The sequence below is a fragment of the Taudactylus pleione genome, unplaced genomic scaffold (assembly GCF_031769625.1).
Source record: "Taudactylus pleione unplaced genomic scaffold, aTauple2 ptg001352l, whole genome shotgun sequence".
NCBI classification, from domain to species: Eukaryota; Metazoa; Chordata; class Amphibia; order Anura; family Myobatrachidae; genus Taudactylus; species Taudactylus pleione.
This window is the reverse complement of record NW_028285752.1, coordinates 849,566-863,512: the sequence shown is the minus strand read 5'-3', so window position 1 is coordinate 863,512 and position 13,947 is coordinate 849,566. Positions and strand designations below refer to the sequence as shown.

Sequence of the window (13,947 nt, the reverse complement as noted above, 5' to 3'; positions counted from 1 at the left end):
TTAGAATGGGTATTAGTGGCTTGTACAACCATAGCACGCGAAGATCCATATAAAGAGGGCTCCATAGGACCTGGTGGATCTATAGGTTCTGATTCTGAGTAGGAAATACACTGGCTGATCCTTGCATAAGGAAGGACTGTGAGTAGGCTCAGAACTGGGATTATAGTCACAGAATTACCAGGATACATAAAGTTTCTTTCCTAAAGGGACATTTCTCCTCTCACCGGCAGCCCCAACCCAATAATGTTATTCTCATACTCCTCACTTCACCTTCTCATTAGTCCAATGCACCCTGTATAGCCTCCCCCCTGTCATCGCACCATTGCCCCCTCCGCACCTTGTTGTGTGTGTGTGTGTGTGTGTGTGTGTGTGGGGGGGGGGGGTGTGGTAGATGTCTTGTGCATTGATCTGGCTGGGGAACAGGACCATAAGTTACTGGAGATCATACAGGCCTTGGAAACACAATGACAGCTCAGTAGATTTATAGATTTACAGGCTGATAAGTGCCAGGTTCAGAGTATATTTACTGCAGAATGTGGTTCTAGGTTTAAGTATTTATGACCCTATAATATATAGTATTTTTACAGGTGTACTATAGCTTTCCTGTAATAACAGTCTTTCATAAGCTTAATTTAGTCTCTTACCTTATGCTTACACCATGATGTTTGCCGACTATAGACAGCAATTCTTGGGCACTTAAAAAGACAAAAGCCTAATTTTTAATGGTAACAGCATTGTCTTTATTTTTCAGTATATGGACGACGAAGATCTAATTAGCACCATAAAAAGCTTCAGCACAGTGACCAAGCAACACACGGCCTTCACCGACACACCCCTGTGACATGACCAAGCAACACACGGCCTTCACCGACACACCCCTGTGACATGACCAAGCAACACACGGCCTTCACCGACACACCCCTGTGACATGACCAAGCAACACACGGCTTTTACATGACCAAGCAACACACGGCCTTCACCGGCACATCCCTGGGACATGACCAAGCAACACATGGCCTTCACCGACACACCCGTGACATGGACACAACCTGACCAAGCAACACACGGCCTTCACCGACACACCCCTGTGACATGACCAAGCAACACACGGCCTTCACCGACACACCCGTGACATGGTCACGACTCCCTGACCAAGCAACACACGGCCTTCACCAACACATCCCTGTAACATGGACACAACCTAACCAAGCTACACACGGCCGTCACCCGCACACCTGTGACATGGACACAATCTGACCAAGCAACACACGGCAGTCACCGACACACCCGTGACATTGACACAACCTGACCAAGCAACACACGGCCTTCATCGACACAACCTCCTGACCAAGCAACACATGGCCTTCACCGGCACACCCCTGTGACATGGACACAACCTCCTGACCTAGCAACACACGGCCATCACCGGCACAACACCTGTGACATGGACACACCAACCTGACCAAGCAACACACGCCGTCAACCTCCTGAAACAAGCAACACATGGCTGGCACACACCTGTGACATGGAAATCACCAAACTGACCAAGCAACAAAAGGCCTTCACTGACACACCACTGTGACATGGACACAACCTCCTGACTAAGCAACACATGCTCGTTACTTACAGACCAAGCAACACACGGCCTTCATGAACACATCCTCCTGACTAAGCAACACACGGCCTTCACAGACACACCCGTGACATGGATACAACCTGGCCGAGCAAAACACATGGCCTTCAACGACACATCCCTGTGACATGGACACAACCTCCAGACCTAGCAACACACGACCGGCACACCCCTGTGACATGGACACACCAACTTGACCAAGCAACACACGCCCTGCTTACACACTCTCCAGACCAAGCAACACATGGCCTTCAGACACACCCCTGTGACATGGACACAACCTCCTGACCAAGCAACACACAGCCTTCACCGATACACCCCTGTGACATGGACACAACCTCCTGACCAATCAAATTATGCAGCCATCATCGACACACTCGTGACATGGACACAACCTCCCGACCAAGTGACCCAGTAAACCATTCTAAAGTGGGAGACAACCGTATAATATTGTAACATGGAGACAACTACATAACAAACAAACATAGTCATCACCAATACACCACTGTAAAATAAAGATAACCATCGTGACCAAGCCACACAACGATCAATAAAACACATGTACCATGGAGCCAACAACAATGATACAGCAACATACAGCCTTCAGCAATAAACCACCATACAATGGAGATAACCAGCGACCAAGCAACACACGGCCAATATACTGTATAATTCAAGAATGCATGGCCCTAACCAGTGCACCGCTATGGTATGAAGCCAGCCAGAACGCACACGCAGAACGCACCATACATGGAGTCGCCGTTGTAAAATGAAGACAACTAAAAGTTCAAAAATTAGAGCATGACCCCAGCGCAGCACGTCGTCAGCACCCCGAAGGGACACAACCATAGAGGCGCTACTGGGGACCGCAGACAAGTGCAGCTACGTCATGGCCTTTGCTAAAGACAATTATCCCGTTTATTCTATTTAGCGTTATATTTGCTGAATACTGTTTGTAGATTTCAGGGCAGTTGTGTCAGCTCTTTGTTTTTTTTTCTAAATAAATGTAGTAAGAAAGTTGATGTGTAGCTGAATGATCGTATTTCCTGCTTATCTCTATTCCGACAAACATCCATTACCCACTGATGGAGACGTGGTCCAGTCCTGTCAGCTCCTCCCTGCAAGTTACTAATACAGTGATATCCACAATAGTCGCTCAGCGGGAACGCGCTCTCTATGCTTTGGAAGCATTTAGTGTGGACGTTGGCACATTCAATATGGAAACTTAAAGCTGAAATTCTGATACATTAGGCCTATTTGTTTATACGTAACCACTGACATCACATCATGGACAAAAGCTGCAATCTCGCCGTTATTACTACAGTCACCAAAATGGCTGCAGTCGCTGTGTACTGTAGGTGGCCGTAATAATATATAATAGAAATCTTAGGTTATCTCCACTCCACTGAAACGGGATGTAGTCAGGAAGCTGGCGGTCGAAATGCCGACCGCCGGCTTCCCGACAGTGAAAGCCCGCTTGGGACTAATGATAGGCATCTAAATACCGACGCCTATCAGCCCCACGCCGAAATCCTGACGCCCGGTATACTGAACGTAGGTAAGCCGGGCATCGGGAGCTGTTAGCCGCGGGGGGGGGTTAAGGTTTAGGGACTCCCGGGAGGACTCAGGGTTAGGCTACCCCCCCGGGTAGGGTTAGGCTAGGGGAAGGAGAGGTTAGCGTCAGGCACCCCCGGGGAGGAGGGTTAGGTTTAGGGTGCGGGGTTAGGTTTAGGCACTCCAGGGGGGAGGTTAGGCTGAGGCACTAGGGGGGGAGATTAGGGTTAGGCACCACAACGGGAGCGTTATGGGGGGAGGTTTAGGGGGAGAAGAGGGGTAGGGATAGGGTTAATACCCTGTCGGGATCTCCATCTGCTGGCCTTACGGTGTCTGTATTTCATCCGCCGGGCTTGGGTCTGGCAGTATAACATACCGATTCACACTGAGACTGCCCTCACAAAAGTGAGCAATCATCTCCTTGCTGACAAGTCCAAGGGCCTCTACTCTGCTCATTCTCCTAGACTTCTCTCCTGGCTGTCCTCCTACACTCAGATCCTCTCTCCTCACTCATATCTCCAACTGTCTCTCTGCTATCTCTTCCATGATGTCCAGGACTTTCTGATCTTCTTCCCACCCCCTCAAATAACCTCACTTCCCACAATTTAATTATCAATTGACGGCACAACTATCTCCTCTAGCCCCAAGTGCGCTGTCTTGGAGTTATCCTGGACTCTTCTCTCTCCTACATACCCACCTCTCACGGTCCTGTCATTTCCATCTCAGAAATATTTCCAGGATCACACCCAGGATGCTACTAAGACCCTAATACACTCACTGGTCATCTACAGATTGGACTACTATAACCTCCTCCTATCTGGCCTCCCACCTCTCTCCTCTCCAATCTGTCCTCAATGCTGCCACTCAGCTCCTCTTCCTCTCCAAACGCTCTACATCTGCCTCCCCTCTCCTACAAGCCCTCCACTGGCTCCCCATCTCCATCAGAACCCAATTCAAACTTCTCACACTCCCGTACAAAGCTGTCACCCACACCTCTCCCATTTACATCTCTGACCTTACAGTATATCTTCTCACACTCCCACTTTGCTCCACAAATGATCAACACCTCTCCTGCCAACTGATTACTTCCTGCCACTCCTGCATCCAAGATTTTGCATGTGCTGCTTCCTACCTCTGGAACTCTCCACAAATCTTCAAACAGGCTCTCAAGACGCACTACTTCATCACAGCCTTCCAGCTCTCATCCTAACCTGCTGCTACATGCTCCTTCCTCCTTGTCTACCCGATCTGTGTCACCAGTTTCTTACTCCTCGTTAGAATGTAAACTCAGACGACCAGGGCCCTCTTCCCTCACGTGCGTTTCCTTCCATTACTTATACTATCATCTTCTTTATACTCCCTATAACAGCACCTAATCCTTGGTTGCCGACACCCTGCTGCTTACTTGAGTATTATGACCGCTGATGCAGCGATGTTTATACCTGGTCAATGTCCAACAATGTTATGTACTGTAAGGCTGCATACACACCTAAAGATTTTCTGTCCAACCATCCAACTAGTTGATTGGTTGGAATGAAAATCTGGTAAGGTAGGAAAGCAAATGACAATCAGCAATTCTCTCCCATACGCGGGAAAATGGACAAAAACTGTTTGAATAAATTGTTTAGATCAAACATTTAACAAACTTGTCCGACACCATTTTCATCTGTTTTCTGGCATTTAGGAGCAAATTGCTGATCATCAGTTACTCCCATACATTACCAGATTATCATTCCAACCAATCAACTAGTTGGATGGTTGGACAGAAAATCTTTAGGTGTGTACCCAGCTTAAGTCACTTGTTAAGGGTCTTGTCCATTCTGTTTATGTACATTGTAAGGCGCTATGGATCCCTTATGGTGCCATATAAAGGATAATATTAATTGGTTCCAATGTTCTGTACAGCAAAGTAGTTTAACAGCTTTTAGCCTGGTCTGGGCCTTATATTCCTTTCAGTGTCCCCCGCCGAGAAAGCAGCATCGCCAAGTGGTCACGTTACCATAGAAAATTACAATGTATCAAAAAGCAGTAAAGAGAGATGAATGCACCTTCTTAACTTATATATAAAATGAATTGGTCTATCTGTCTTGTTATGCATTCAGACACCCCTGCACCGAATGTGATGAAACCAACACGAGTTGGTGGTCCAGTTGGGTCCTGGTCAGACTTTAGGGAAGTTAGAGTCCTCATTGGACCTCCCGTTACTGTATGCTGGGCATTACTTTGACCCGGGGAGCCTGTTCTGGGTCTTCCACTGGATGGATTTGGATGAAAACTTTACAGAGGGGTGGTAAATGGTCTGGGATGCCTAATGGAGTGGTTGGGATTCCGGTCGGACCTTATGGCAGAGTGTGCGCCAGGCAGAACTTTGACCTGGGGAGCCTGTTCTGAACCTTCCACTGGATGTATATGGACAAAAACTTCAGAGTGGTAACATTGATCCCAGAAGATATACTAGAGGGTTGAGGTCCCAGTCGAATCTACCATTGGTGTATGCTGGGCAGAACTTTGATCCAGGGAGCCTATTCTAGTTTAATTGAATATTAAACTTGTGCATTATCAGGTACTAGAGCTGGTATGCAATAAAAATCCCTCGAACACCATTTATTTATGTAAAAACACAAACATTTTGATGACATTTGTCACTTTCACACAGGGGAGACGGACATTGATGTTCTGTCAGAAGGAGCTACATTCTCACGAGTACCGCCACAGCCCACAAAATGGCTGCACCACCAGTGGTAGGTGACCAAGGCACTTCACCACAACGCACCAATTCAGGATAAACCTGTAGACGGGTTCTTGGTGTAACCTATTAGTTCAATTCCATGTTGTCTGCTGTACCACTTGAAATAGGTTGGTAAAACCGGAAAACCCTGATGGAGGGGAAATATAATTACTGCCCTTATGGTGAATATAGACAAAATTCAATGCAAGAAATAGTAATCTACAGCTTTTAATATCTCGTTACTGGGTTATGTAAAATGACAATGTTACAGATTGAGCACAGACAAGGTCACAAATTGTAAAATTTGCCCAGATTACATCCTTTGTAACCCCTTAAGATAACCCTTTTATAAAATGACTTTCATTGGTCTTTTTTTTTATTATTTTTTTTTCCAGCTTGATCAATGTTACAATATTTCCTTGAACATACCCCAAAATAAATCTAAATCTATTATGAGACCACGGTTGCATTGAAGACGTCGGTGTGCAAAAACACCAGAGTGCAATATCGCTGTGTAAGCCACGCTCCGCAAACGCCGCTGAAATATAAAAAGGACTGTGTTGAGCCTCGTGCAAAATTATGCTATATTTCTCCAAAAAAAAGAATTAAATATTTTTGATAAATGTCTATTTGCTGCGTCAGTGTTTCAGATAGTAGGATAAATAACTATTTATAGATCAATAAATTATTCACTAGTCTATGTATATAATTAAGTATTTTAAAAAAAAAAAAGTATAATGATATGTATTATATATATATATATATATATATATATATATATATATATATATATATATTTATTTTGTACATGATTACAGACAGACATCCCGGCTGGAACATGCCTAATTTACAACAGCACAACAAAAGTAAAAATATGCATCTTATGCAAAGTTTCCAAAAATTAATAAATATAGTTTGTAGTAATACTAAACATGCTTTATCAGCAAAATAAGACCGGAAACGAGCGAGAACATATTGCGTTGTCATCCAGTTTATGTTCGAGAACACCCCACTAACTGTAAAGACTCCTTCCCGAATAACAGGTTTTACAGTGCAAAGTCCAGGCATGGCGAATCGCTTTTCTTACGACGTTGTAGATTTAGTAGGCGATGGCGAGGCGCTACCAGGTGGGTCATTTACGCCATCACCTGGTGACGAGCTCAAGTGAGGTACTTGTGAGAGTTTTCGTCTATTGAGAAACGCTCCTTCAAAGCCACTTTTTCTTTTTGTGTCCAACTTGGGCTCCTCGTTTTCCTCTTCTCCTGTCCTCTTCCTGACGTCTGTAGTGTCGGGACTGCGGCAGGAATCCAGGCCCTTGCTTGCTTTTTGGGTCATTCCAGACTTCTTGTCAGGGGAGCAGCCGTCGTGGTCGCTTTGTTTTACGCCGTTCTTTACCGAAATACTCCCATTTTCCGAGTTAACGTTTTCAGAAACGTTTTTGTTGAAGCTGAAGGACTGGAAATCTCGGTAACTGTGGAAGCTCTCTGTTCGCCGAGCTCGAGCTAACAGGGGGCTCTCTCGGTAGGGCCTCACTGAGCCGTAAGTGGCAGCTTCGTGTATTGTTTCATGCTGAAGTTGCAAACTAGACCAAAACATAAAGGACAAATGGAAAATGCTTAGAATATTTTTAACAGTAATATAAATAAATGACAGACAATGTATAACAGCTAATAAATGTTGGGCTCATATAGTGGGTAGATTCCCAAAAGCAATGTAAAACTACTCAAAATAAGAATAATACCTGAAATATAAATAAAATACTCTTAACTACTCAATTTAAAAAAAAAAAAAAAACTACAGTAAATCCAAGAATCAACCAAATTATACGGGTTTTAGTAAGATTAGGATTTGGTTTTGGTGGGTTCTGCGTTCAAGTTCCCCTGTGATTTCCATGCCACAACACATAGATGAGAAAATAAAAATGAATATCAATAGACAAATAAATTTTTTGGCTTCTGCTGCTGTATTACATAAGGCAATTACAGCGCAGATTTGGCCCAATGTTTTGTAACAGGATTCAGTGTTTGGATATATAGAAAAACATGGAATTTAATATATTAAAACTGGAAATTAATCAATTATTTTAGGTTCCGTTAAGTGTTTTTTTTTTCTTTTTAAAAAGGAGAGTTATGGTAAAACTTACCCTTGTTAACTCTCTTTCTTTGAAGCCCATAGGGTCCACAGGGAGACAATGGGGTGTAGATGGGACTTTGAGGACCGGACATCAACAGCAAAGCTTTTCAATCCCAGGATGCTCCGGCCCTTCCCCCTATACCCCACCCACAGCATGAGGGCAACTCAGTTTTGTTAACAAGCCCAAGGCAGGAGCAGGACAGGAGAGAAGGAAGACTGGTACACTGAGGAATCACACTCTCACACAGAGAAGGAAACAAGTGACCAAGAGAAGAAACCCATAGAAGTCAGGGTAGCTGCCCTGTGGACCCTATGGACTTCGAAGAAAGAGAGTCAACAAGGGTCAGTTTTACCATAACTCTCCTTTTCTTCTTCAGAGTCCATAGGGCTCCACAAGGAGACAATAGGGATGTCCCAAAGCAGTTGTTCAAGGGCGGGGACGTTCCTGGGCTGAGAGGAGAACCCTGCGCCTGAAGGAAGCATCCTGAGAGGCAAATGTATCAAAGGCATAGAACCTAAGAAAGGTGTGGACAGAAGACCACGTAGCCACCTTGCATAGTTGTTCAGCAATGCCGGGGCTGCCCACGAAGGACCCACAGAGCGAGTAGAATGAGCAGAGACTGTAGCCGGTACAAGAAGGTCCGTCTGCATGTAAGCCTGTAACATAGTCATGCGAATCCATCTGGTCAGAGTCCGTTTGTTAGCTGGCCATCCCTTCTTATGGAATCCATATAAGATGAAGAGGGAGTCTGATTTCCTGATGGTGCGGTCTACGTAGATCTTTAGAGCACGGACCACATCCAAAAAGGCCTCACCGACCGAGAGGTCTGGTGATTGAAAGGCCGGAACCACAATTTCATCATTAATGTGGAAACGAGAAACCACTTTGGGAAGGAAGCCCGGGCGCATTCTAAGAGCAGCCCTGCCCTGATGAAAAATTAAAAAAGGGGGAGTGACATGAAAGCGCCCCTAAATCCGATACCCTACAGGCAGATGCTATAGTCAGAAAAAACAGAGTCTTCCAAGGGTTCGAATGGGGATTCCTGTAGTGCGTGGAGAACCACTGACAAATCCCACGTAGCCACAGGAGGCACAAAGGGAGGTTGTATACGTACAACACCCTGCAGGAAGGTGTGAACATCAGGTAGAGGAGCAATTCTGTGCTGGAACCAGATGGACAGAGCAGAGACATGCACTTTCAGAGATACTAGGCGGAGTCCAAGATCAAATACAGCCTGAAGAAAGGCAAGTATCCTAGAAACCTTAAAAACTTGAGAGTCATAGTTTCTAGGGTCACACCATGGGAAATATGTATGCCATACCTGGTGATAATTCCTGGCAGAGGCCAGTTTAGGAGCTCTGAACATGGTCTGGACCACAGAGCTAGAAAATCCCTCAGACCTTAGGAGGGATGTCTGAAGAGCCAAGCCGTTAAAGACAGATGGGCCAGGTCTGGATGTAGACAGGGACCCTGAGACAACAGGTCTACTCGTAGAGGAAGTTGAAGAGGAAAGTCTAATGAAAGACCAATGGTGTCTGGGCCAAGCCGGAGCTACCAACAGTACCATGATCCCTTCCGGTTTGAACTTCCGAAAAACTCGAGGAAGGAGGGATATTGGAGGGAAGAGGTACGCCAACTGGAAAGTTCACATCACAGATAATGCGTCCACGAAGGCCGCGTTGGGGTCCCTTTTCCTGGCTCCATACACTGGAACTTTGTGGTTGTGTCTTGAGGCCATTAGATTAACATCTGGTAGACCTCATTGTTTCACCAGAAGCTGAAAGACTTCTGGATGTAGAGACCACTCTCCTGCATGCACGTCGTGACAGCTGAGGAAATCAGTTTCCCAATTGAGAATTCCTGGGTTGAACACTGTGGAGATGGCTGGGAGATAGCGTTCAGTCCATGTGAGAATGCGGGATACTTCTGCCATTGCTGCCCGACTTAGAGTGCCTCCTTGGTAATTGAGGTAGACCACTGATGTGGCATTGTAGGACTGTACTTGTACTGGTCTGTTCTGAAGGATATCCTGAGCGAGAGTGAGAGCTCTGTAGTTGGCTCAGAGTTCTAGGACGTTGATTGGTAAGGTCGCTGAAGTCCAGCGGCCCTGGAAGGAGTGCTGGCTGGTCACCGGTCCGGGATCCAAAAGGGGCCTCCCTTGTTCAAGTGGAACGTCTGAAGCCACCAAGGCTAGGGACAGGCGAACATCCGAGGAGAGACTCATCATCTGGCATCTGAGCAGATGAGACAGCCCGTTCCACCTGGAGAGGATCAGGTGTTGTAGGGGCCTGGAGTGAAACTGAGCTAAAAACACCATGTCGAGGTGGACACCATGTATCCCAGGGTCTGCATTGCAGAGTGAATTGACACTCGGCGACTGTGCAGTAGTCTGTGCACCCGGTGCTGTAATACTGAGATTTTTTTCTGTCGATAGCAAGATTCTCTGAACCCGAGAGTCCAGGAGGGCTCCCAGATGTACCAATCTTTAAGAAGGTGTCAAGGAAGACTTTTTCCAGTTGATCAGCCAACCTTGCGTTTGTAGAAAGGCAACCGTGTTATCTGTAGATGGCAGTGAAGAATTTCTGGAAAGCTAGCAAACAGCAAGAGATCGTCTAAATATGGGAGCAGTCTGATCCCTTGACGACGAAGATACTGTAAGCCGCCATTAACTGCCATGATCTTGGTAAAGACCTGAGGAGCGTTGAAAGGCCAAAAGGCAGAGGCTGAAATTGGTAATGTTGCTGTAGTATAGCAAACCGAAGATATTGTTGATGAGACGGTGCTATAGGTACATGAAGGTAAGCGTCCTGAATGTCTAGGGATACCATAAAATCTCCAGTCTCCATAGCTAGGATAATAGAACGGAGGGTTTCCATACGAAACCTGGGCACCCTGATAAACTTGTTCGTATATATGAGGTTTAGGATAGGCCGATGAAACCCATTGGGCTTCTGAACTAAGAAAAGGGTAGAATAACAACCCCTACCCCGTTGTGTGGAGCGAACCCTAATTATTACCCCTGAATTCAGTAAGGACTGAATGGCTTTTTGGAGCAGCAAGGCCTTGGTCGAGTCCGATGGAGGCCCTGTGCAAAAGAACAGTTGGGGGGGGGTCGCCTGAGGAAGGAGAGGGCGTACCCGTGGGAGACCACTTCTTTTACCCAAGCATCTGACGTGGTCTGATGCCAAAACCTGGGTGAATTGAAGAGGTCGGCCTCCCACCCTGGGAGCCCCCCATCAGGCTGCAGGCTTGTCTTCAGACTTGGCAGGTGGACGTCTAGTAGCCTAGGCTTGTTTGACCCTAGGCTTGGAAGCCTTGGCTGCTGTCTGTTGCAGTGGAAAGGACTGACCCTTGGCCTTGCCTTGAGGACGAAAGGATGACGCCCTTGGTTTAGCAATATATGTAGACGGCAGGAATGCCATCTTGGAAGCCGCCACAGTAGTCACAATTTTATCAAATTCTGGACCAAATAAGAGGTAGAGGTAGAGACTCCAGAGCCCGCTTTGAGTCCGAATTTGCTTTTCAGGAACGTAGCCAAACAATACGGTGGGCCACTACTGCAGTGGAGGATATCCTGGAGGCCAGGAGAGCCGTATCCATACCTGCTTCTCCTAAGTAGGAGACTGCATCCCTAATATGAGATATGTAGGACAGCTGTTCCCTTGAAGCATCAGGAAATGTCTCTTCTAGGGCCTCTGCCCAACTCTCAATGGCTTTCGCCACCCAGGCCATAGCCCTAGCAGGACGAGTAAATGGATTTATGACAAGCTTCTATACGTCTCTCTGTAGTCTCTTTTAAGGAGGTTGCAGTATGAATGGGTAATGTGGCATTTTTACCCAGACGTGTTACATGAGAATCCGCCGCTGGAGGAACTTCCCATTTAGTGCACTCAGCATATTCCATGCTTCACTCATCTGATCTGATCTGATTGAGGGAATTCTGGTAAAACCACCTTTTGTCTTTTAAAAAGTGCATTATTTTTCTTAGGAGCAGGTTCATCCTCTTCTATGTGTAAAATAGATTTTATCGCTCTCACAAGAGCAGGTATTGAGTATAGAGGGTGGCTCCTCTTCTCCTGAGATGGAGTCAGAATGAGAGAGGTCTGTGTCTTCTGCTTCCTCAGATGATAGGATATGACAACACAGCACGTTTACTAGATTTAGTAGGTAAAGGCTTTTTCTTTTGCAGAATTTGCTGAAAACCATAGAGGTATTAGCCAAGCTCTGTACTAAAGAACATAGTACGTCTACCCACGGAGAAGGCACAGGATTTGGAGGGAGTCCCTGCTGTGGCTATCCCACAGGGGGAACCACTATGGGGACTGCTATGTGGTCCGTAAGTTTTGTCAGCATTTGTGGGAGTGAGACACCGGGGCTGAGGAGCCTGGTGTAGCAATTAATACAAAGACCATCCTGAATGGGGTCCTCTAGGGCTAAGTCTGCTGAACAGAACTTACATGACAAGAGAGTAGGAGGAGCAGCATCAGGCCGCTTGTTATTCTTTCCTCTGCCAGACAGTCACAGCAATAATACAATACACAGTATGATACAGTGCAGTGAACATCCTGCAGTATGTGTAATATGTGCAACAGTGCTACATATGGCACAGTGTAGTGTGCAACCGTGCTCTATAGTATAGTCCTCACACTTATATATTAAAAAGTGAGGTACAATGAACCCCCAATACCTTAGTATGTCAGGGTATGGAATGGGTATGACGATTCCCGTCAGCGGCAGCCCGACAGGAGCAGAGTTCAAAGCAGTGGAAGCCTGACAGCGCTGGAAATCCCGATCGTGGATAGGTGAGTATCTACTAACCTAACCCCCCTAACCCTCCTTAGGGGTGCCTAACCCTAACTTCACCCCCAAGTGCCTAACCCTAATCCCCCCTCTAAGTGCCTAACCCTAACCACCCCCTTCCCCGCTGCCTAAACCTAAGTCCCCCGGGGGGAGCCTAACCCTAAGTCCCCACTGGGGGTACCTAACCCTAACCCTCCCTCCCCCTAGGCTAACCCTAACCCTCCCGGGGGCTTGCCTAACCCCAAGTCCCCCCCGGGAGCCCTAAACCTAACCCTCCCCCCCCCCCCCGCGGCTGTCCACTCGCGGCGCCCGGCATCACTACGATCGGGATGCCGGACGCCAGTCTCCCGGCGTCGGGGGAAATGCGGGCGTCTACATCTAGACGCCCTGCATTTCACCCTTGCCGGGATATGACAGTCGGGAAGCCGGCTGCCGGAATTTAGGCAGTTGGCTTCCCGATTGCATACCCAGGGTATAGTAGAATAAAGGGACAGGTATAAACTGACAGTATAGAAAATAGAGATCAGCACTAGCACAAGTCACATACAAACACAGAAAATAACATCACATGTCTGCAATGGGCACTAAAATCAACTACACAGACCACAGTGGCTGGTAGGATATAGCGCTGTATACCTGGCCTCTGGGAGAGGTATACAGGGAGACTGGACCCAGCGTTTCCCGGTGACCTGCTTGCAGAAAATGGCTGCCGCACGTCTCTGAGGCGGCGGAAGGTGAGGGAGGAGTAGCTCAGGGATCACCAAGACCACAGTGGAATGGCGCCCTGAACTGGGGGGAGGGGTTGCAGGGAGTGCGCCTTTTCCCCTGGCTGACGTTAACCACCAGGTCCCCTGGCCATAACAACTGCCTCTGCGTGAGTATATTGTGCCCCGGTGGTGTAGTGCGCAGGCCAGTGTCCACATCAGCGTCTCCGGTCTGTCTCCTGAGACCGGAGGCAAGACTGCACTAAGACGTGGGTCCCCGCGAACGGGGTTCCGCCTTACCTGTCCCCTGGATTCCGGGCTGCAGTCTGGGGTCCGGGGAGCCAGCTAACTAGTCCCCCTCAGAGTACCTAGCACAGGCTTGGTGTCACGGCGT

The 13,947-nt window shown here is 47.1% G+C and overlaps 2 protein-coding genes across 2 annotated transcripts in view; one reads left to right on the top strand and one right to left on the bottom strand.

The window, feature by feature from the left end:
- The window catches only part of LOC148443016 (usherin-like), a 166,081-nt gene extending 163,489 nt beyond the window's left edge, over positions 1-2,592 (top strand). The window contains exon 10 of the mRNA XM_088463389.1: positions 752-2,592. Within this exon, the coding sequence (XP_088319515.1) occupies positions 752-841 (90 nt within the window). The 3' untranslated portion in view covers positions 842-2,592. The remainder of the gene's footprint in view (positions 1-751) is intronic.
- Positions 2,593-6,127: 3,535 nt separating this feature from the next.
- Positions 6,128-13,947, bottom strand: part of LOC148443015 (BTB/POZ domain-containing protein KCTD3-like) — a 119,127-nt gene continuing 111,307 nt past the window's right edge. The window contains 2 exon segments of the mRNA XM_088463387.1: positions 6,128-7,007; positions 7,009-7,497. Coding sequence (XP_088319513.1) covers positions 6,962-7,007; positions 7,009-7,497 — 535 coding nt within the window. The 3' untranslated portion in view covers positions 6,128-6,961.